Source organism: Columba livia, chromosome 20 (assembly GCF_036013475.1).
Source record: "Columba livia isolate bColLiv1 breed racing homer chromosome 20, bColLiv1.pat.W.v2, whole genome shotgun sequence".
Lineage (NCBI taxonomy): Eukaryota > Metazoa > Chordata > Aves > Columbiformes > Columbidae > Columba > Columba livia.
The window spans coordinates 122,134-146,962 of record NC_088621.1 but is presented as its reverse complement, the minus strand read 5'-3'; the positions used below and the strand labels follow the sequence as shown (position 1 = coordinate 146,962).

Sequence of the window (24,829 nt, the reverse complement as noted above, 5' to 3'; positions counted from 1 at the left end):
CTTCCGGCATGCTGCGCGGAACATGACAGGCCGGAAGTCAGGCGCCGGCAGACCACGCCCATGGTGTTCTGCGCCCTCCAGGCGCGGGAGCCGCTTCCAGAACGTTCCCGCGCCGCCTCGCCTGCCCCCCGCCGTGAGCGCCCGGGGTTCCCCGCGACTCTCCGCCTCGGCACGGCCCCGGCCCAGGGCCGCGTCCGGCCGGCCCACGGCTACTGGCTCCTCAGTAAGCTCCCGCCGTCGGCCCCGCATCGCTTCCGTGCGCGCCCCCCCCCCCCCCCGATTCCGGCCAGCGCCGCGCACCGCCCTGCTGCGCGCCCGGGACCGCGGCCTGCCCCGGCGCTGAGCCCCGGCTTCCCCGCGCTCGCTGTGGCCGGGACCTGCGCCGCTCTTGCCAAGTTGCCGGGACGTTCTCGACCACCCCGCCCTGAACTGGGCGAAACCCGCTGCCCGAGCACAGAACTGCGCTGCTGCCGCCCGGTTCACGCAGCAGCCGCAGCGCTGGTCCCAGCCGGGAAGACCCCGGCGCACGACTGGCCCGGGGCGTCGCACCCGGTACCTCCGCCCGCAGCTGCGCCGCAGCGCGCCGGCCCCTGCGCCACAGCTGCCGGAGGCGTCGCCCGAGCCGCACCGGGGTCAGCCCGGGTGTGCCCCAGCTCCTGAAAGCCAAATAGATGTGGATTGTGCAAGGAGAAGTAGTATTAAGAGGACAAGAGAACTTTGCAGCGCAACAACAGGAAAAAAGAAACACCAGAGGGTGACACAGGAATGGATGGCTCTGGGAGCACAGAAAGGTGAGAGGATGGCCTGATAGTCGGCAAAAAGGAAATCGGAAAATGCCACAATACAGTAAAAAGCACCTGGAAAAGACTGAGACAGAAAAGAAGGCTCAACAGAAAACTTTGTTGCACCTTGCAGGACAGCTGGCAGGTCTTGGCACGCGCCAGTGCTTGCAGTGGGGCTCAGTGAGCCTGCCAGAAGTCATCTGTCCCTGCCACTGAAGGCTCCAGCCCTTGCGCCAGACACACCAGGAATGTCTCAGGGTGCTGAAGGATAATCCAGGAGTGGTTTTCAGGACCTTGTGCAGCATTGGAAGGGACCATGGCTGCCCCCAGAATGATGCAAACAGTTCCTAACAGTCAAATGTCTATGGCAATTCAAGAGAAATTCTCTGTAGCCCTGTGAACAGCACAAGGGTTGAGCTAGAACCTTAAGGAACCTTAAAATGGTCCAAGGGTCCTTAGGACTGGTGTGCATCTCCGCTGGCACGATGTGTGATGTCCTCCCTGGAGCTCCGTGTTGAAACATTTTTTTACTGATTGCAGAGGGACGCGGATTTGACTGGCCCCCACAGAAGCTGCTGCTGGGCACAGCCTCAGTGGCACACCCGAGAACCAAGCCTGCAGGAGCTGCGCTTGTGCATGATGACATGGTGTGTCTGGCAGCACCTGTGGTGTTGAGGCCAGGGGACACTGGGTGCGGCCCCAGGGGGTGGTGGTGACGCTGGGCAGTGTGTGAGTCCAGCCCCACAGAATGGAGGCAGGCGGCCCGCGTCTTGTTCACTTGGGCACACTGCGGCCATGTCTTTGGAGTGCCTCTGGGGAGGCTCCTTGCTGAGGGCTGTTTGTGCCATCTGAGAAGGGCCCAATGAGATCTAGTGCTTGCAAGCAGAAATGAAGCACACTCAGACTGTACAAACAAATTTGTTTTTTCCTCCGTGGGACGAATCAACTGTTGGAACAACTTTTCCAATGAGGTACTGGATTTGCTAGTGCTTGGAGCTTTGTGATCAAGATTATATATCTGTATAAAATCAAAAGTGCTGTATTTTAGGATGGTGAGGCAGTTTGGTTACTCTGTGTTTTGTCTTAAGCTTAGTTAGCTGAATGTACTCAAGGGCAGTAGGAGTTTACATCTTTCTAGCATGGCTGACGTGCCTGCTCTACTTAGTTGCATGGGCAAGGGACCTTTCCCGCAGAGGCTTTTCTGCATTGCGTATTTACTTAGCCTGTCTCCTCTCTGGAGAGAAAGCAGGGCTTCTAGACTGTTAATAACTTTCATTTGGACCTAGTTATTGCCTCTCTTAGGAAAACTGTGACATGTTCGAAGGCTGAGCCTACCCTTGGAAACACAGCATGACTGATGAGGCAATCTGTGGAGCATGTGCCATCTCCAGAGAGGATTCAGTGACAATTCCTTGGGATGTAGGAAGACAGCTGGTGACAGCTAGCGAGTTTATTCTTTTAGCGTTGTGGCTGTCAATGCTGCTCTTTGTCCCTTAGTTCTATTTCCCTGCATGTCAGTGCTGCAGCTGTGCTGCTTGAGTGCAGAGGATGAATTAACTTGCTTGTTCTTTAAGACTCTTATAGATCCAGATCACATTAATGTGTCTAGCTGGCAGAGGCAAGAGGAGAGTTTGTTTGGGTTTTTTTTTGTTTTATTTTGTTTTTTTTTTCCCCCCTCACCCTTTGGTAATTTGATTGACGAGAGGTAATTCTACAGCTCCGTTTTCACTCCTGCTGAAGCGATAGTTTCGTGCTTAGCAGGGAAAGCTGCAGGTGAATGAATGCACATTTCGTTCAGCTCTCTCAGTGTCCAGTGTCACAAAAGCCTCAGCTTTTGAATACCAGCCATTGGTTGAAGAACCAAACTCTGTATGTGCCCAGCCAGGTAACTTAAGGCACAGTTGTGGGTAAGCAGTGGCCATGGCATGTTCTTTTTCTGTCTACACAAATGCACCCACCCACCACCCCCAAAATAACTTCCCATTTAATTTGGTCTGCCGGTTAACCAGCCAGCATTCCAGCAGCTGGCTGAAGACCGTCTGGACACCAATTGCCTCTCCGCATTCCAGATCATAATTTTTGAAGTGTCTAGTATTATGGTACTCTGACCAAAACACTGATGTGGAAGCTCTCTCACAGTTACTTGATTAGGAGCTTCAGATCATTCCTTCCATTATGCTTAATGCAAATATGCAAGGTCTGGGTTCTGTCTTTGCTAGAAGACTTGCCCAATCTTTCAGACATTGTATTGTAAGCATTACATGGCTGCCCCTGGTAAATGTCTGACTCTGTTGCCGTTTGCTGGTGCAGTGGGTGATTAGTGAACGTTAGCCGTGTCACCTGTGTCACACAGACTGAAATGCCACAGTAGCTAAGGGCTAAATTCTCCTGTTGAAAGAAGAGAGCTGTTTGCTTTTGGGACTGTGTCAAATTTTTACAAGTTTGCATAGGCTGTGAGCATGTTTTAACACTCGCAGTCTCCCTCCAGGAGGAGACATAATAAAATCAATTCACTGTAGAACAAGAAGGAGAGAGACAATCATAGCAAGCTGGGAGGGATAACAAGCCAGAAAAACAAGCAAAGCATTCGGGAAGGAGAGAACCCCTGTCAGGAAAAGAGACAAGTCAGCATACTGGTCAGGCCGCTCTCCAGACGGTGGGAATTTTATGTGGGACACAGGAATGTGTTGAAGGTTTTGTGAAGGATGCCTGAGGAACTCATCAGCCAGCATTATCAGACAGGAAAGCCACTGCACCACTGATAAATAGTCAAAGAGCCCTGAAGAATTCCGTAATGGAAGCTGGAGTAGTTTATGAAGTGTCTGGGGAATGCAGAGTGAGATAGTGGGGTGCTAGCAGTAGATTACACCCGAGGTATGAGCAGGGACAGCATGCTACTGGTCTTTTTACATTCCTGAAACTCTCCAGATACTTGGCAAAGGTGTTTTTTAGAATGGAAATAAAACCAGACTACAATTAGCTGATTTGGGAACTAAGCACTAGCCATTTTAGCTGGAGTTCTACATGTCTTTTGGTAGGTCCCCAGGGGGAGCTCCCCAGCCATGGGTGCATGCAGCAGTGTCCCAGCCAGACAGGGTGTCAGCCATGGAGCTGCCTCCTTCCTGTAGCGTTGGGCAACCCTGTTCCTTTCAAATGCCAAATCCAAAGGTCAGTTACTACATTAGCAAGTTTTTATCCTCCCTCCCAGCAATTTGCTTGTGAGACCCTTGGCCTGGGTGGCTCTCGCAGCAGACCAGAGCCCTGTAAGACTCACAGCTCCTTCTCCCTTTTGCCCACTTGTGCCCTGGTCTTGGAATTTCCAGTGGTGTCAGCGCTGTGTTCTAAGCACAGACTGTGTAAGCTGAGTGCTGTGGAAAGTAATGGCTAATAATAAGTCACATTGTAAGATGCTGTGCATGATGAAGCAGGTGCTGAGGAGGAGATGTGATTAAGGACCTGGCACTGGTGAAGCGACTGGAGATTTTTTCCGCTTCTTCTGTAACAGAGCGCTTTGAGACAGCTGCCGACAAAACATGTCCCATCGCTGAGGCCTTCCTCTCAGCTGGCAGTCCTGTGCCAGCTGGAGCTGGGCCAGAGTGTTAGGTTGCCTTCTGCCGTGAAAAGCTAGAACTCTGATCTGGAAAGAATTGGAACCGCCCATGGAACTGTCAGACACACGATCGGATAGCAATTTGCTGAGGAGAGGATGGCCAGGCCTCAGTGTTACCTGAGATGAGTATTGAGAAAACAGAGTTTGCAGCCATGGCAGCAACTGCTGTCTCTTAAATGTTACCCTTTACACAGCTTGGCACCCTCAAGTGTAACAGAGACTGTTAGTCCTTCTTGTGGGTGAGCAGGGCCAAAGGAGATGAAAGACCTTGCACAAATTGGGAAATGGCTGCTCCTTTTGCTGCCTGTGGATATATGCGGTTGCATGTATGTCTGCCGGCACGTGCCTTGTGCGTGCGCTCTGTTCCCTTCTGCCACCATCATTTCAGTGTTACGATAATTCCTGGTGCCAAGCAAGGATGACACAGAAGGGTTGCCTGTCAGTTATGTTAAACAACTGATGGCTCGTGGCTAGTAGCCCACACAAAGTGATTGGTATCTTCAGCTGTTTTCAAATAAGTACTAGGTTTTTATGATTATTCTATGGTTGCTGAGTCTGCAAACAACAAAAGAATTTGTTTTTCTTGGCTCTGTGAGACCCTGCTGAAAGTGGGTTGAAAATTTTCTTCCAAAACATCTGTTCTCAGAAGACTGAACTTTCAACTAGATTAATATTATATGAAAAAGCAGAAGCTTTCCTTAGTAATTTAAAAATATTTTAAAAATTGAAATCTTTACCATGGGGGGAGGAATATTTTCTAGGCATGCTTGTAAATGTGTGTGAGTTTTGCATGTGAATGCAGCGTTCCTGAGAGAAAGGCAATGAGTGGTAAATGTTGTATGGTACCAAAAAGAGTCGTAGCTACCTGATAAAAAGGCTAGATATATATAGGCTCAGTCTGGTGTAAATTGGCTTAAAATACTTCCAGATTTCCTGAGAGGCTTTATACCTGAGTTACTGTTTTGTGCTGCAGCAGGCGATACAGAGTAAACCCGAGAGCATTCCCTACAGCGGCTCTGTCTAGTTTGACGGGAGCGTGGATCTCGCGCCCACGTGCACACACATCGGGTCTGCTGGATGATTTGGCAGCTTAGTATTGCCCAACGAATTGCAGCCCACGGGGGGAAAACTCATGAGCGTGGGTGTGGTGGGTGTGTATGCAAGTTCGTGTGCGTGAAGGGACATACGAGCGTTCAGCATGTTTGTGCATTTCTGTCTCGCTTGTCCCAGAGGCAGCTCTCCTCTCCGCCTGCCTCAGTGCTCCCCCGGAAGAGATAAGCTGTGCTTACTTTGGCATCATCTCCAAGCAACCCGGGAAAAACTGGATAACACCCCTCCTTTCTCTGCCTCTGCGCCATTCCGCCCCGACCCGCGCCTCCCGCTCCTTCCTCTCCCTTCTCCGCACCGGGCCGCTTCGGGCCGTCTCGCTCGCCCAGCCCCCTCGGGCCTCCACAGCCCGCGGCAGTCGCCCACGAGCCCGCCCCTCTCCCTGTCCCACCGCTGCCTCCTGAAATTACATCTCCCCGGTTGACGAGCACCCCGAGCGCCGCAGACCGCGGCTCCCCGCCCCCCGCCGCGGCGCGGCCCTGCGGGCCTGTGCCTTGGCAGCATGGGAGCGGGCCGGGGGCCGGCCTCGCGGGGGCAGGGCTTGGGGCCGCCGCGAGCAGAGCGCGCCCTCCGAGGGGAGAGACGGCGGCGGCAGGGGAGGCGGCCGGACGCCTGCCGGGAGCGGCTCCCGAGCCCCCCGCCTCCCTGGCCGCGCGGCCCGCCGACGCCATGGCCAGCGGGACCGAGGATCCGGACAGCCGGGAGGCGCAGGCCGTCTGCGAGGCCCTGGGGCGCTACGAGGACGCGCTGCGCGGCGCCGTCCGGGAGATCCAGGCGGACATACAGGTGTTCAAGCAGGGGGTAGGCCGGCAGGTGGAGGAGGTGCTGCGCCTCGCCAGCCCCTTGGCACACACCGTCTCTGAGCTGCAGCAGGAGAACCGGCGCCTGCGGGCGCAGCTGGAGCGCCTGACCCGGCAGGTGGACGCCCTCGGCCGGTCGGCGGGGCTGCCGCAGGAGCGGGCGGACGAGGAGGCGGGGAGCGCCCCGGCCGCGGGGCCCGGTTCTCCGGGGCAGGGCTCGGCCGGCGGCAGGTTCTCTAGCCAGGCCAAGCTAGCGGTCACCGGTCGGAGCCAAGTAAGTGCTGGCGGTGGGAGGGAGCGCCAAGAGAGTGCATGAGCAGATGCTTCACGGGTGTTGCCAAGATCTGCGCTGGCATGGGGAACGTTTAGGGGCACGGGGCTCCACTTTTGCAGTGCAGGGTCAAATGGGGTTTGGGGAGGTGCTCTGAGAGATGGTCTTGGCCCTCATACTATCTGGCGATGTTCCTGTTTATGGCATTGCTTGGTCAAACTGGGATATTGGTTAGAGTAGTGGCAACATGTCAGTTCAGTATGGTTAGAAGTAAGAAGAGAAGCTGAGGCAGCCTCAGCTATCAATATACGTACATATGTGAATATCTGTGTATCCTTTCTGGACTCGATTCAGGGGATCTGTGTGCCAGCAATGCTGTTTGCCAGCTGGCAGGCTTACAAAGGAGAACAGCTCAGCGTATAGCAGGCAGTAGCATGTTTTCCTAAGATAGTGACTTAGCATCCTGCAGTGAGAGTTTTGCTGTGCAACCACTGTCCCACACTGTTGCAGCACTTTGCTGAGACGTGGGCCTTACACAAGCTGTGGTGTTCTGCATGACCTGTACTATGACAAGCACACACATTCCTCTTGGTGATAAAACTCTTTGTGCAACATAGCCTTGTAGCTCGGTGCATGGAAACCTCAGTTAGTGGGAAGCTCATCTGGCACGGAGATGTTTTGTGTAATACTTTTTTTTTATGTGTCCGACTATGGAAAGAGCTGAGAGCTCTGTACAATCTTTGACGCTGGAAGGTGGCAGCCAGACAGTACGCTGTGATTCAGTCCCATAAAACTATGTGATACTAGAGACTTGGCTTTCACAGCTGACAGCCTATTTTGGGTAATGTTGACTAAGCCGTGTCTTTGGCAGTCTTTAAGGCTGTTGGAGCATAGAAAGATGGTCTGTGTTCTATCCATGCTTTGGGGATGGAAAAGAAAAGCTTGGAAATGAAATTCACTCAAGGCTAAATCATGAGGAGTGAACAGAGTCTGTATTGCATTCCAGCCCTTTTTATTCCTGTTGACAGAAGAATGGGGGCATTAGGTCTTGCCACAGCCAGGATGAGTCCAAAGGTAGGGCTGCTGCTCGATGCATTGTTCCAGCATAGTCGTGGCAACTGCTGCCTTCTCCCCCACATGACAAGGGTAAGCAGCGTACACGTGACTTTTAGAACCGTTCCTTTTTGTTCCATGGAGCCATCCACACATGTTCGTATTGCAAGGAACAGGAGTGAGCTGAGTGACACGGAATGGGTGGGGTTGTGGGGTCCCTCACACGATGTCACCTGCTCCATCACCACTGCCTACATTGAAGCATGTACTTCACACTCTGTGAAGTCTTGCATAGAGGTTATGGCAATATCCAACTTTAAGTATCAGTCTGCAGTAAAACACAAAATGAGCTTTTGTTTGGGTCGGTACCTTCCCGCTTTGCTTTGAGGGTTCAGGGAAGATCACTTAAGTACTGATAGTTCTTCAGTGCCCTCCCTCAGTTTTCCCTGGAAGGCTGGACAACTTTCTGAATTAGCATGGCTGATTGAGAAGGAATTTCAGTACTGAGAACCACGGGAGATGCAGCTAGAGCTACACACAGCAAATGCATGTGGTGAAAACATGATTTTGTGGGTAAGGCTCAGATGTAGCTGTGCTCAAATGGCTATAGAACAAGCATTCGTTCATGTGCTGGTCACCCAGATTCTCTGTAATGAAAAAAGTGTTCCCGCAGATTCTGTGAAAAGTACTGCTTCTATTTTTCTTCAGTGATTATTCCATGTGCAAAAGCTTTCCTAATATGCTCAGGGCATTGAAGGGTTCTTGAAGCTGCAGGGTTGGTTGCGGATAAAGAATACTTGTGTTATCTGACAGGCAATGGATTACTAGTAGGAGAATTAAGGGGTAAATGTGGTGCCGTTCTTGCTGATGTCTAGCAGCCTTGTTTGGATTTCTTCACGCGTTTCATCATTCCCCATTTTTGATGTGTCAATGATCTCTTCATGTGCAAGGAACAGTGTCAAGTCTTGCACTGCGTAAGACTGGTGGTGCTGCTGTTCACCAAAGTGAAGCATCTATTTCATCCAGCATGAGTAACAAGAGAGGGAAGTTTCTCTTGCAGATAAACAGCATTTCTAAATCCAGTGATTTTTATCGTGACCCTCTTGATAATTGGTGCTTTTATGAAAGACTTTGGATGACTATTGTATCTCATTTGCGAGAGAGGAATCTCATTTGTCTGTCATTCTTCTACAGTTTGACCTTGTTGTGGGCAAAAGCTTGAAGACAGATGAGCACCTTAGAGGCTCAGAAAGGAAGTTAAGATTGTGTTTCTTTTCTTTATAATCTCATGACCCGGTGCTTACTTTTTCTGAATGTATGGAATTTTCACTACTGGGTTATGATATTTGCCTGTTGTATAGCAACTTCCAGTTATGGATCTGCAAGGTCTAACTTCTTTGCAGTGGAGGAGGAATTCCATTAGCCATACAGCTGTGGGAAGTATTATCACCCTACATTACCCAGAAACTTCTGAGCTAGAGAGAGGTTAGTTCTAAGAGCAAGCCTAAGACGCGCAAAACATTAGCGTTAACTCTCTTTTCTCCAGCTTCACCAGTTCCTCGTCATGTTGTTGTTGTCGTTGCACAAGTTGTACAAATGAGTACTTCTCATCATTAAGCACAGGTGTAGGTACCTGTCCTGCTGTTTGCAATCTGTGTGGCTGGCATTGACACGGGAAGTACTGTTGCACACACGGGTTTGTCAGGAGCTGGGCGTCTCCAAACAAAGTGGATTTTAAAGTACTTTAGCCTGACACTACTAAGTGCACAGTAGAATCTGATCCCAGATCGTCCTGGCATTCTGTTAGCACATTGGCCTTCCCCTCCTCCAGCCTGGTATCAGGTTCTTCCCCAGCGCTGTTAGCGTTAGCCAAAATGTGGTAATCAGATTTGCATAAAATAAATTAATGCAGCACCTGTCACTTCATTAGGAAACCAGTTCAGTGTTCAGGATACTACATGATCTTTGCAATGACCATCTCATTTGACTGTTTTGCTCACCCCCACTCCCCAGCATATAAAGTAGATTCATGTTTACAGTCTGCACAGGTATTTGACATGTTCAGATCGTGATGGTTGACACGAAAGGCTAAACAGTTCTAACTATATGCCATGAGTACATTCTAGTGAGCTGCATTGGCTGTGCTTTCCATTTCAGTTCTGGAAATGGTCAGTCGTTGTTGACTAGGGTCTCAATTACACTAAATACAGCAATAAAAGTTGAGAACCCCTGATTCTGCATGGTTTGTACGATTAATATTTGGTGTACTTTTCTCAAGTTAATCCTGGCAGCTAGTGATAACTAAGCCTAGTACCTTCTTGACAGATATAAAAGTTTCAAAATAATTTTATTTTCACAGGTCAAAAGACCTGGATACAATGACGCAGGTCTATTTTAGCGGCAGTAAGTCAGACTATGTGCATATGGAAGCATTCTCTGTGGGAACAGCAGATGGTATAAAAATGAAAAACATTTTTAATTATCGGGAGAGACAAATGCTCTTTTAAAGAAGTTGTTCTGGTGATGCATTGTGAAAAAAGTTTGCAGCCTAGTTTTGCAAAAGAACTCGATCACTCCTTTTGGGCCTAAGCTGAGTAACTGTTGAAAGAGTGTACCTCGTTGATGTGAGGTCTTCTGAAGACCTGTCAGTAGTGAAGCCTCTAAATGGGAGAGATCCCATGACAATCAGTGGATCCCAGATAGCCGAATTGTAGTGCTTTTGCTTGTGAGAAAGGTTTAAGTGCTGGGAAAGGGTGAGAAGTTCTGAACATTCCAACTTCCTCAATCTAGTTTATTCTCCTTTCTTTTCAAATAAGAAAGAGAGACAGAAAATAAGATTAAACAGAAGTTCTTCTCATTTGGGTTGATATACTGAACTTCATTACGGATTTGATTTGTGGAACTTGCAGTGTTATCTTAAAGCAGGCTAACGTAACCTGTTTGTGGAATGGACGTTCTAATTCCCCGCCGTGCTGGGTGAACCTGAGCCTTCGGGTGTCGGTGGAGATCCTCGGCTGGCCAGCAGTGCCGCAGGCAGCGCTGCGCTAAAGCACGCGGGAGCGTGGTTGGTTGAGCGGTGGTGGTGGTTGTTGCGGGTGTTCTGGTTTGTGGTTGTTGGGTTTTTTTGTCTGCTTTTTGTGTGTGCGCACTTTGTTTTGTTTTAAGCATCCTCTCTTATGCGTTTTAGTGGTAAACAGACTAAGGAATGTTTTGGCTTATCATGTACCTTCTGGGCTCTTATCTAGCAGAGCACCTAAGTGCACATATGACACCAGGAAGGTCACTGACTTAGAAATTAGACAAGAGAATTAAATGAAAGCTCCTGGCTGAGAAACCTTTAAAAGTCTTCCGAGAGTACATCTTCCACATTTTTGGGAAGTCTCCAGTCCTCTTCTGAACTTTGTGTTGTGTTGTATGAAAATCATATCCAGGTGATCCCATCTCTTTTCCATGCGTAGTGTAGAAAATCATTGACACGAGAATCTGAGCCGAAGTGAAACAATAGTATGCAACCTAATATAACAAAATGCAGCATCCAAGCTGAACTTTAAAGAGCATTCACAGTATCTCAGTGTCTTGTTGCCATTCCTTTCTGTGTTTTATTGTAATATATATTTGTATATACAAGGCAGTAGGTCCTCATTTTGAAGTCAAGTCAATGAGGTTTTACCACACTTGAATGGTTTCTCCAAATTATGCTCTAGTCTTTAAAAGCCTGGATACCAATTGTGATCTGAGGATGTGGGGCCCAGCCTTAAAGTCAAGAGAAGGATTTTCCTCGACTTTAGTTGTGTCAGCTTGTAACTCAAATTCTGCTGCGCACACCTGTGTTCCGTTCAGGTCAGCTGGAGGTTGACACTTAAATTTCTAGGAGGATCAAAATCTAAGCCCACAACTGCACACTCTCTGACAAAATTGTGTTTAGGCTGCCTTACTGTAATCTAATACTAGTTAAAAAATTCTTAGCAAGATCTCGGATCACAGTTCCCAGGAGTTGACTGGTATTTGTACTTGAGGTGACGAAGGTTCTAGTATCTCAAGTAATGGATATTAAAACAGTGCGTGCACTCTGCATCATCTAACAAGAGAAAATGCTTTTAAAGAATCTCCAGGGTCTGTTGACATTGTTGTCTGGTGTTAAGTGTGGGTGACTGTAGACAGATGCATGGTAAACAGCAGACAAGTTCCAATAAACTATTTTTGTTGATTTATCTTAAATTGATTGTATGGTTTCTGTATTTTACATGAGATATATTTTTTCACCCTGTAAATAAATTATTCTAATAATTTGTGATGAAGCTATGGAATAAATAAGTAAAATTAAACCACCAGTTTGCTCTGTATTTCGTGTGTATGAAGAGCAGACACAAATTAAGTTACTACTTGTATACACCATGCCTCTTTTCTGTTGTGTTCTGTTGTTCTTATACTTACCTGTAGCATAAGATCTTCTTCAGTGTCTGTCTTCAGTCTGTCTGTCTGTAAAAAAGAAAAAAAAACTTGCTTGGATTGAGTTTATAAGAATTCTGGATTATGTTTATAATGGCACATTTTTGGACAATCTGGTAGTTATATATCTGTCTAGAATAACAACTTTTTGTGTGGACTTTGTGTGGGAAATTCCAGTCTGCTGGTTGTATGTGCCGGCTCTTGGAAGCTGCATTTTTAAACGGAAGTAGTTGTGTGTCCGTGACGCAGTTTCTTCTTTCTTTAGTTCTGCAGCCAAAATTAATGTAGTTTCTTGTGATTTTTCACACAGCCCCCACCCCACCAAAACAACAACAACAACAACAACCACCACCTCCGGAAGAAAATATTGGCTGATGATTCTGGAATTATATTGGCAAACATAATAAGAAAAAATTTTGCTTTTTCCAGAAAATACTGTCCTTGCAGATGTTGCAGATTATAATGCAGCTGTAAAGTGCTAAGGATCATCCTTACTTTATGTAATGCTTTTACGATACATTATCAGTGTCCTTTCTTCTGTAGCAAACAGAAGAAAAACCTGCAGAGCATTTAGCATTTTATGCAATCTCAACCAGTCTCTCTATTATTGTGCAAAGTCTTCTGTTATCACCTTCACAGTGGCTGGTGGTACCTTTATCTAACCAAAGCGGAAGACCCCTCCTAGGCTCACTAGCACAAGGAAGACATGTTCTTGGCAGGTATCGCTGGATATTCCTCTAACTTTTGCTTCTGTTTGAAATTTAGCTGTCATTTCTGTTGTCTGTTCTGACAGAGTGTAGAGCTGGATGGCCACCACAAACCTGAGTATAGAAGAGTTTTTAGTTCTTCCATTGTTGAAAATGGGCATCAGTGTTCATCAGGTAGGAACAAGGAATGAAATGAAGTAGCATTACTTGTGAAATACCTGATCCTGGCAGTCACAGAGCAACTCTTACATGTTGGAAGCATTAGAATCTGCTATGGGTATCGTACTGTGTCACTGATACCATTTAACTTTATCTCCTAATCAGGAGTTCAGCTTTTAAACCTTAACTTTATTGTTAAGCATCTTAAAGGAGAGACTACGACTGTCACATTATCTGGAGGCACTAGTGGTTATAAGGCCTGGTATTCTGGGTGTCATTGTAGCCTCGCATCCAAAAACATTTTGCAAATTACCTGTCCACTTCCATCGTCATTCAGTGGAGGATGGACGTAATGTCTCGATTTTCTCGAAAACCCCGAGGCACGCAGCATTTCATAAAACCATGAAAAGCGCAAGAATGCTGACTCCTGACCCATCGCAGGAGATCGGGCATGGGGGCTGCACAGAGCAAGCGGAGGAGCTTACGAGCTGCTGATGCTAGTGGATTAATCATGGAGTGATAGAATGGTTTAGGTTGGAAGGGACCTTTCCAACCCCCCTGCCGTGAGCAGAGACATCTTCACCAGCTCAGGGTGCTCAGAGCCCCGTCCAGCCTGGCCTGGGATGTCTCCAGGGATGGTTCATCCACCACCTCTCTGGCCAACCTGGGACAGGCTCTCACCACCCTCAGGGCCAACAATTCCTCTCCCTCCTTTAGTGTAAAACCATCACCGCCATGTCCTATCATAACAGGCCCTGCTAAAAAGTCTGCCCCCATCTTTCTCACTGGCTTCTTTTAAGTACAGAAAGGCCACAGTAAGGTTTCCCCAGAGAAGCTGTTCTTGCTGAGATTGCTGCAAGGATCAGTTACACTAGGGTTGTTTCTGCAGTGTGCTGTAAATGGTATAATGGCCCACAGAGAGAACTGGGGGAATAATTCCAATGACATGTGAAGTCGTTGCATAGAAATTGGTTTGTAACTCCGTTACAAATCTGCAAATAATCTTCTCTCCTTTTCTTTTTATTCACTAGGTCAGGCAAAATTCTGCCACGAACTGACCCCTTTTCAAAGGTCAGGCTCTTTGCCGGAAGCCCATGCCCCTGCAGTCACCTTGCAGATGCCCCACCTTCCCGTTACTGCAGTGACCAGGGTTTCAGAGAAGCTCTCCGGAGAGGCTGGCTGTGCGGCCGGAGCAGCGAGCGCGCCTGCTGGCCTGCTGGGGCAGAGCAGGAGCAGACCCGCGCCGGCAGCCAAAACCTCTGACCAGTCGGGTAAGAGAGACAGAAATAATTCATTTGCCAAAGCTGCGTCCCATGTCTTAACTTCCAGAAGCTGGTGCTCTGGGAATTGTCCTGTGACCTAGTGGTGATTATGAAACCTCACTTCTCTGTCTACATATCCCATGGTGGGACACTGATTTAGAATATCATGGGTCCTAGTAGGAGCTTTGGGCTATAATGTCACAGCTGCTGAGAATTTTTGCTGCTTAATATAGCTGAGTTCATAGTATAGCTTATCTTCTAGCACAGTTACTGAATAGTATCTCTTCAATGTGGCCAGCTATTTTAGTGCAATTTGGAGGAGCTTTTACTGTTTTGAGACCTGAGGCCTCTTGAGAAGTTAAGCAGACATTTGGCTAACAGGTTCAACGTTAATTTGGAGGGAGGAATGACTGACAGCAGACTGACACACATACGCAAGTAAGAGTGATTGCAGAATCTTGTTTATATCTAAGTTGAGTTAAAACTAAAGGCAAAAAGGAAGAAATCTCATTCATATTGAAGTCATTCACTTACACATCAGACTATATATATGGGTCAGAAATTACAGACAGAGACCAGATGGAATTGCCAGCAAGAGACGGGGATTATTTGTGGATTATTCTTTCAACTTTTATCTTTATTAAAGCTAACAGTGTAGCAAAGCCTGCCTTTTTTGTCTTTTCTGCTTTTTCAGCCAGGGCCTGGAGCTCAAGTATGGTGAGAACAATGGAGTCACCTGCCACTGGAGGTGAGTGTTCCCATCAGTATGACCTTATGCAATACAAATTGAGAGTGATGATCCACATCTGGGGGATTCAGATTAGAGCATGTAGTTCCGATTAGTTGGTAGGTGTATGGTAATATTAAAATTGCTAACAAGACTGCGTGCCGGTTCAGTTTTCCAGGTACCATGGAAACTTGTTCTTCTGTATCAGATTCTCAGTCAGTTCAAAGTGAGGGGTGTGGATCTTTACCTGCACGGTGGTGTACATGTATACTGTTAGTCAATCTGTGCAGTGGAAACAAAAGGGGCCAGAAAAGTGTGGCAGAACAGACAGTTTGAACAGTGAAGATTTCAGCTGGTAGGTAATAGCAGATGGGAAGTCATGGGCCCACCCTATGGATATTGAAGCAAATCGCTTTGAGCAAAATAGCAGTAGGTAATTTCCTTCATATATGAATGTGTTAAAGGACAAAATGCCTTGAGGGTTTTTAATTTCAGTAAAAACAGCTGGGTTCTATCCAAAAGTACGTCTGATTGATTTCACCCAGCTGTCTACACAGTGTACTGGCATTTCGCACTGGTCTCAAGTGTCAGTATAGGAAAGATGTAGCTCATCTATAATAGGGATCGTACTCTTCTTCATCTTAAAACCTCTGAGATTTGCACAAATATCTGACAATCGTTTGGTCCCAATTTTGTCACGTGTGTTTGGTGGTATTTACCAGAGTGTTTTACGTGAGAAGTGTAGTTGATCTGGATCCTTTCTATAAGCAGTGGGGAAAGTTCAGCATTTTCAGAGAGTGATTTGAACAGTGATCAGGTTGGATTGCTTCTAAGATGCTAGTCTTTCTTCTTTGTATGTGTAGAAGGAGCCTTCAATAAATCAGTTGCTGGATTATGCAACAATTTTTGGCTTTACTGTGTTAAAACTGGGCAATCCACTCAATTGTTCTGCATTTACAGAGCATAGCTGTAGTCTGGAGCTGGGCTCTAAAAGGCAAAGTACAAAAGGTAGAACCTCAGATGTGGGGGTAGGAAGATGCAAAGGTGAATTAAAGCAGAACAGACTTCAAAGGTGGCTTAAAAACTAAAGTGTTTCCTGGTAGAAATTAGGTAATTTAAATTATGCTCTCAATCATGGCAGACTTCCCAGGACTCCTTATGGCTGCCAGAATGACTGTTAGAAGCGGAGCTGTAGCACCATTTCTTCCTCTGACTGAGATGTCCCTGGCGGCGTGCCCTCCTCTGGGGTCGGCAAGAAGGCCCTGAACTGATCCAGCCTTTGTTTCCGGTAGATGTAGGGCAGCACTTCTGCAGAGGGACTGCGCCCTTGGGGAAGGTCCCTCCCCAGCTTGTTAGCTCACACCGGGAGCGAGGCAGAGGCCTGCAGCCTTTCACCGTGGGGAGTGAAAATCAGCGCACGGCTCTCTATCAGGAAATGGTTTAAAGACATATGAGGAAAAGAGATAAAATGAATTTCCGCCCTGATGCATCTTGTTTTTCTTGCCTTTATACAGAGAATACTACTTCTGTTGCTAAGTCTGTCTCAACTGTGAGCTATGGGACAAGTAGTGGAAGCAAAACTGGCGAAAGGTATGCATTTTTCTTGATATTTTGTTAGGCCGTTGTGGTCAATATAGTCTGAAGGGACAGGTGTTCTGCTGGCTTGGAGAACATGTGCTGTATTTTAAGCCCATTAAAGGTTGTGAGCTTTCATGAGGGCTAAGTGGAAGAGAGCTGGAAAGGGACAAAAACGGTTTGTAGAGCAGTTTGAAGCGGATCTGATTGCAGATTTCAGCATTTTTACAGTGTTAGGAAAACTCGCAGTGCCAGCAGTGGGTTTTTGTTAGGAGGAGCACATTGTCAGGCCCTTTGAAAACACTTTTAAAAATACTTAGCTGTGTTGATATTTGTAGTTTGGGCTTATTTTTGGAAACCAATATATGGCTGCTGTCAAATATCCTTAGTTTGGCTAGCGTGGAGTTGATTGTGTAAATAAATGCCTTGCTGAGGACTACTACACTTTCTTGATTGACTCGGAGTTGCAGTTGCTTGGTATAGGATTACATGGTATCACAATTACTACTGGCATATCAAGGCATCCTCAGCATGCAAAATATCCATCAAGAAAAAGCAGAGGGCAGCCACTTTAAATCTCTTAAATGTGGCTTGCATCTGCCTTGAAAATTATCCCAAATTGGGCTTTACATTTCTTCTGAGATAACCCAAAGTGCTGCTTTTGGAACTATGATACACTGAGCACCCTAGAGACTTGCTGTCGGATCTGACCTCCATCTGTACCAGAAATGAATGTGTGGCACCTATATCATAGCCCTTTGCCTCAGTTTCCCCATCTCTGTCGTGGGAAATATTTTCAAATGCAATGTGTGGCTTACTTCATTAGTGATGATGAAGTGGCTTATGGCTCAAATGAACACAAATCAGAATATAATCCTGTATTTCTCAATCAAATTATCAGCTTATGGTCAGTGAAGTAACACTGACATGAGCTCAGGATTCTGTGTACTGCAAGTAAAAGTTTCAAAACTACTTCCTGAATTACTCTTCAAGTTCCATTTTTCAAACGTGACTTGCCCTCCAGGACCTCTGAAGTTGGACATTAAAGGGATTTAGTGCTCCTATGTGGCCATAACTTTTTTTTTCCTTTTCTTTTTTCTTAAAGGTATTTAATTGTGCTACAAAGCATTTGTGACTTGTCCAGCTGTGTCTCATCTGTAGAAGTACCATAGACTCTTCTATAGTTACGTGCTGTTTTCTGTCAATGGAACTTTGACTTTTACTGAAGTTGCTTTTGATTGAATCAGGTACTCTCGAAACAGCTGTTTTGAGAGGTCTGCAGTAGGCAGCAGCTGGACCTTTATGCTGACTCCCAGCGCTGGAGAGAGTTACTTTTTGTTTAACCACATACTTTTTCTGTGAACGTTTCTCTAGCGCCGCTGACAGTTGCCGTGATGTGACCCCCAGCTCTCGCTCCTCTCCCCCCGCCGCACGGCGCCAGGTTGACAGGAGGCGGGAACTGGTGCGGTCTCAGACGCTCCCACGGACTACAGGAGCACAGGCCAGGAAAGCGCTTTTCGAGAAATTTGAACACGATGGTGGAAAGTATGTCGCACCCCTTGTTTCCAGAATGGGCTTGTTAATGGGAAACTAATTTGTCAATTGTTTCCAGAGGACAGCTGGGTGGGAGGACACTCTCAAGGTAGGGTTTTGAGCTAAGGGACAATGTGAGGTCACATATACCTTCGCTGACTTCACAGACTGAGCCCTGGTTATTCACAACTGCAGATTCCTCTGGCTTTGGAGTTGTTCAGCTAAGAAGCAGCTGCCCTTTTTCAGGAGTGCTGTGAAAGCTACCTTCTCTGCCATTATAAGAGGCTGGGAACATAGTGACTTTCTGTTGCCATTCATTAAGGAACAAAAGCACGAACTGTTGTTTGTGCACCATGATGGAGGGCATGATTTAAAGAGAAGAGGTTTTGGAATCCTGGCTTTAGTGAAATGAAAAGGAGTTTTTCTTGCTGGACCAACAGGTCGAGATTTCAGCAATGTGTTTGTCAAATATCACCTGGACAGAAGGGGCTGACCTGGGCAGGGATGCATAGATGTTGCTGACAAGTAGGTTTAAGTTTTTCTAGAATGCAATTTAATTTGGTCTCTGTTAATTTTGCAGAGGAAAAGGAGAATCCAGAGCTAAGCTGAAGAGATCACAGAGTTTTGGAGTTGCCAGCGCTAGCAGCATTAAACAAATTCTGTTAGACTGGTGTCGCTCAAAAACCATCGGATACAAGGTGAAGACATGCTAGCACTTTCACCTCTGTGTTTTTCTGAAGAATTTTCAAAAAAAGCCTACTCAAAGAAATGAATGTAAAACGTGCTAGAAAATGCATTAACTTCCGCAAGGTCCAGTTTTGTGCGGGTAACACAAACACGGTTTGCATGGCAGCAACTCAAGACAGTCAGTGATTGCATGAGTGAGAGTCTGTGTGTCTGTCAAAGTAGTGCGTTACTGTTTGTGTGAAAGCCTACATGTTTATGCTTATGAATATAGACTTCAGTATACACTCACACTTTTTTTCTTAGTTGCAGACCATAATTTTTGCATTTGCATTATATGTGGCAAGATCTGAGTAACATTTCGCTAGTATACGGAGACTATGGCCCTTTTGTCACACAGCAGACCAAAGTACTCTCTCCTGGTATTAGATAAGTGAATTTGTAGTAAATGGTTGAGGTTGAATCACACGCTGTTAGTGAGCTAATATTTATGAGGTAACTTCGGTGTAGCTAAAAGAACGCAGCGGTTAAAATTTTGGTAATTTTACCTGGCCTTAAACTGTAATTGCCAAAGCAATTCCCAGCAGAAATAACTTTTTTGGCTACGTGTTTTGTGTGTGTGTGTAATATGTTTTTTCAATATTATTGTAAAACATGCATTTTTGGTTGCTGGACTCTAAATTGTAGCATACGTAAGCAGAACTAGCAAAAATTACTGTTAGTTGCTTACCGGAAAAGGTGGGGCTTGAATTTTGTGTGATGGGAAAGCAACCTGAGACAAGAAGCCAAATACGTTTCTCTTCACTTTGAAAGCGACAATACGCAATTGTTCTAAAAACCAGGTTTTGCAGTAGACATAATTCTTCCTGTATTTCTTCCGATGTTTCTACTTAGCTGTGTGTAAACAGGCATTGAACTGGGCCTTACTGAAAAGCAAAGCAAGTAAGCATGGTCTTTAGTGTTATTCACAGCCACAAAATGAACTGTTCTTCAATTATAAATACTTCACAGGGACAAGCACTGTACTTAGTTTCTGCAGATACTGAGCTGGTGCATCGGGCGTGCTGCAGAGCTCACTGATGTTGACAAGATTTTTCCCAGTATTTCCAGTGGACTTTGGATCAGGGATCTTGACTGTGTCTCTGCTTTGCGTCTGGGCATTTCGAGCAAAAGGCTTTAGTTGCTGAACTTGCCATTGTATCTCTGAATACAAATAATGTAATGGATATACACCAAGGGGAGGAGCAACATAAAGTCTCTGCTCTGTTGCTTTGATTAGCGGGAGAGGACAGAAAACTGCAGTGAGCAAAAGCAGCTGCTCTTCCCTGTTCCCCTGTGTTTCATTAACGTGCATGCTTTTTTCATCATGGCAGCACATTGATCTCCAGAACTTCTCCTCAAGCTGGAATGATGGGATGGCATTCTGTGCTCTTGTGCATTCTTTCTTTCCTGAAGCTTTTGATTATAATAAGCTTGACCCAGCTAATCGCAAACAGAACTTTGAGCTGGCCTTCACCATGGCTGAGTGAGTATCACGTTAGATCTCTGCGAAGTGCTTACAGTTCAAGTCTAATGTAGCTGGGCAGCAGTGAAGAGTTTGGTCATTGTTCTTGTAGATTCTGTTTCACTAGCTTACATGTGTTGTGCAAAAAAAAAAGGTAATACAGCTCTGCATAGAGAATGCAGAAACAGGAGACTCAACAGGCTAAAATCAGAGGTGGTTTTACCAGGCACAGGGTAATTCAGTGGAGTCCCACGTTCAGGTCTTTCACAGTGATTCAGGCAGTAGCTGAATTCTGCTTTCTCACTTCTGTGGTTCTCACCAGCCTTAGCCCTGACACACTGAACTTGAGACGTCAGCCTCGTGAGTCACGCTTGGACGGAAGAGGGAAAAAACTCCTGTGTGTGTGTGTGGTTTATAGTTGCTTGTTTGGGGTTTTTTTAATTACTTTATTCTTGGAGTAATGAATGATTCTCAATGAATTTGCTGTTATCAATCGTAAAAGAAGGAATTTGAATTCATAGAACATAAGGCAGCCATTGTTTACTGACAGTCCACAGAAACTGGAAATACATACAACTTGTAGTTTCTTAGCCAGTCCCACCTGTTTGATATCTGATTTGAATTTGAGGCATGTTCGTATATCCATCCAGCCTCTCTGGAAAAACTGTGGCCCCTGAATGGCAGGGAGCAAGTAGATTCCTTTCTGAAATCGCGTTTTGCAGAAGGGTTCACCTCTGTCTGCATGTTGCTTTGGTTGAACAAGTATGAGTGTTGAATTCAGTCTATGTAGAATTAGATCAAGGCTGAGAGTTTCTCAGTATCTCACCCTGGTAATTGCATGTTTGTAAAATGGACAGAGCTGATACCCTCAGTCACATTATCCTGATCCTTTTAGATGCAGTCTACCTGGCAATTATATAACTTGTTTGTTAAAGTCATTATGCGTGTGAACTTGTCAGCTAGAAATAGTAACTTTTTTGACCCAGTAACAAAGTGATTCTTACTTGCTGTTTTGTTTGGCCCATGCAAAAGGAAGAACACTCTGTGTGGTGTACAGGTGGGTTTAGTGCATTCTTTCAGAATACTAACAGGGTGTGGGAATACATGGCTAGAGTTTCCTGCAGCTTTTGATACAGATTGAAACACCAGTACCAGCACATTGAAGCTCCGGGGTTGTTTCAGAGCATGTTTTCTTGGTTGGTTGTTTTTTTAAATTCAAGTGATCATTTACAGGACTGGATTTGCCATTCCAGAGAAAATGTTTGGAAATTCGTAGCATAATTTTGGCTCCCCTTATTACAGACCCTAGCAAAGGAATTCATTTGGGAATGACAAGGTTTTTATACACACACATATATGTATATATAAAAAAGTTTGTTGCTCGTGATTTGGAAGAGATTCTATGGCACTTTTAGGTGGTTTATCTCTAAAGTTAAAATTATCTGCCACTCTCAAAGGAAAGTTGCAGTGTTTTTTCTGTCTCATATAGTGGAGAACAGAAAGCAACATACACACAACAGTAAGAATCATTAGATAAGAGGTACAGAAATGACTACTTCATAGCCGTGATTGTCTTTAAACTAATGGTTCTCTTCTGGTGCCAGAAAAGGCTCGTCTCTCAGTTATTGCTGTTCAGCCCAGTATGAGTTCTGCTGATCAAATTGCTTCATGTCCTTGTGATTTTTCATCTTGGGCCTGAGCTGATGTGCTCCTTTCTGCTGGTCCAGATCTCAGTCAGGTCTCTGCTCTCCAGCCTGATCGTCTGACATCGTTTTGTCCAAGTCACTCACATCTTAAAGATGTGGGGGTGGTGGAGAACAGTCCACAGCCACATGGGCCTTCATTGGCACATCTAATTTTCCTATATAATAACCAGAAAAACTCGTGATTTGCAAACTTGCATGACCCTGCTTACTGAGACTTGGGCAGAGGAATGTGAGATTGGGCTGCATGCTACAGATATCAGGGATGTGAGTGGGAGAAAACAAACAGAAGAAAAACACGCACAAACCACAAACAAACAACAACAAACACCTTTCCCCCCCATCCCCCCAACCTACAGCATTTTGGATCAAATACGGGTATAGAGGAAGAGAGGGAAAGAACAGGAGTATTCCACTGTCAGAAAATAATCCCTGACCTGAACCTGACCATTTAATTGTAAAACGAAATGTAGCTGATAAATCGTGGGACATCTTAAGTGCCTCAGTGATGCTCAAATCAGAGCAGCAAATGAATCCTGGAAATAGTTACAGGCCTTCAGTTTAACTCTTTGCTGTGTGTGTTTTATTATTACTACAGGAAAATGGCTCATTGTGATCGTCTGATAGAAGTGGATGACATGATGGTGATGGGTCACAAGCCAGATCCCATGTGTGTCTTCACCTACGTCCAGTCTCTGTACAATCATCTACGACACTTTGAATGAGACCATCGACATCTCTCCAGCCAGAAGGGTCAAGTACAGTACGCTAATGCGAAGAGGGACTCTATGCAAATGGAACGCAGTGTTATTTCTTGCTTTTTACTGTCCCTTTTCTTACATTCAACTGTGTGGCTGGCTGACTGTGCTGTTGCTGGGCAGTGCCCCAAAGTGTTGATTGCATCAGCATGGCAATAATACAGAAATGTGTTTGAAAAAGACAAAAGAAAATAGGGAAAGGCAAATTCTGTCACTTTGATGCTAGTACTAGGTTGGATTTTTAATATTCTTGTGATTAAAGATCACAGAAAACTAATTTGCTGCTCCTTTCTCTGTTAGGCTGGGGACAGAGTTTTACGCAGTGACAGGTAACTCTGCTCAAAGGTGCTCCTTCTTAAAATGCAGGTAAAACTCCAGAAGATAGCACCTTCAATTCCAGTGCTTAATTTAGTGTAACACAAAAGAAACAGCAGATGGACAAGAAGAATTCAGTTTAGCAAATAACCTGGAGTACTCAACCACGAGGGCAATATGGCCTCTCCTCCCGCCCTGCCCACGGCATTGCTCTGTTCTCTTAAAGTAGAAAGAGAGCATAGCCTCTTACCTGCTGCAATGACAGGTAACTACCATGTTACACAACAGTGTTTGTCTGTAAAAGTCAAATCTAAAGTGATTTGCGTAGAGGCTTGCTAAAGCCACTGCTGGCAGTTGTGGATTAACTCCTTGATCATGAAGAACAGCAACTGCTGGGGCTGTCCTGTGTATGAGATCATATGTTTGCATGATTTAGGATTACGGGAGAGGGCGGAGCTAGCAAGGTACAAAATCCTCTGAACAGTTGTAATAAAAGCAAGACTGTAGTCCACTTTGACCTGGACTCTAGGGGAGAGCAGCTCTGCAGTGTCTCCACGGCTTGCTCAGTCCTCGTGGTGACGCTGAGGTGGACAGGCAGTGTGCCAAAAGAAGTATGAACAATGTGGGACTTTTGAAATGCCTTGAACTAGTTTCCGTTTGCAGTTAAATTAGTGTTAAAACCACAATACAGTGGGATTATTCCAGATTTACAAAAAGATCTTGTGTCACCCTTTCTGGTTTTCTCTTTGGTAAATCAGTAGAACTTTGTTTTCACAATCAATTTTAAAAACAAAACCACTAAAAAAGCATACTTTAAACAAAGAAAGAAGCCTTTTCAAATTATTTCTTTCCTAAGAACTGGCTCATAGAAAGTAAAAACTGAAAGCTGTGAGCCCTCTGCTCATGCTAGAGAATGTTTTCTAATCTGCATTTGTGCTTTTCATAGCTATATTTATAAAGATGACTTTGGTTCTGTATTGGTGACCATTTATAATAAAATACGTCAAACACTCTTCAGATTTACTGCTTCTTGTTAGAATGAAGTGACAAGTAACAAAATCAGTGAAAAGAACACAGAGTGTTTCTTAGAAGATTTTTGTCCTAGTCATAATGCTGTGTGCTCTGAATTTCAGTTTTAAAAAGTACGGAAGTTCAGTGGCATTTGCAATAGGATTTTAGTTCAGCCTCTCTAGTGAAGTTTACTTAAGAAACCATGAATGAAGCAACCGCTTTGTTACCAGTCTCGGGAGAAAAAAAAACAGGTATACAAAGGTAAAGTATAAGTTAACTGCTGAAGGTCTGGATCGTCAGGTTCTGTTAAAAGTGTAGCTGGGCGGTTGCTATGACACTATGGAAACAGTGTGAAAGACTTCCAAATACACGTCTTAATAGCAGTATCTGAAAGATACTTGGTCAAACTGCCGAGATCCTCGGTATTGCTAATCTCACAGCTTCAATGCGAGTAGACAGAGGGTGGGTGGGCTGTTTGTATTTGTCATATGACTGCCATCGTCTTCAGTTTTTTACTTTGTCTTGAATGACCATGATTCTGAGGAGTAACTGCGCATCTGTTGCTCCACAAAATGCACTGTAAGAATCAGCACTCTGTGCTTGTGTTGTGAAGAATTAGAGTAACCATGAAGAGAAATCTGTCTACAACTGGCAGATGCAATACACACATTTACATTCTTACAGTAGAATACTTGTCCTTGACTAGCAGAGCCAAGTTCCATCGTAGCTACAGGAGGAGTAGTAGTGGCCTTATACATTACATTCCTTCACAGTCCCAAGTCATGGATGATTTTCCTGTGTGATGCAAGTTCTAAAGAC

General features: G+C 45.6%; 1 protein-coding gene across 2 annotated transcripts; it reads left to right on the top strand.

The window, feature by feature from the left end:
* Positions 1 to 7: 7 nt before the first annotated feature.
* On the top strand, positions 8 to 24,012 carry SMTNL2 (smoothelin like 2). 2 transcript variants are annotated; one of them, XM_065036529.1, is made up of 9 exons: positions 8 to 223; positions 12,866 to 12,953; positions 13,970 to 14,209; positions 14,895 to 14,948; positions 16,442 to 16,517; positions 17,877 to 18,047; positions 18,616 to 18,733; positions 20,093 to 20,244; positions 22,525 to 24,012. In XM_065036529.1, exons 1-9 carry the CDS (start codon positions 23 to 25, stop codon positions 22,649 to 22,651), a joined length of 1,227 nt encoding a protein of 408 aa, XP_064892601.1. In that variant the 5' UTR covers positions 8 to 22; the 3' UTR covers positions 22,652 to 24,012. The 2 variants fall into 2 exon arrangements, with proteins under 2 accessions (XP_064892601.1, XP_005503351.3); XM_005503294.4 differs by lacking the exon at positions 8 to 223 and adding an exon at positions 5,623 to 6,573.
* The last annotated feature ends 817 nt before the right edge of the window (positions 24,013 to 24,829 follow it).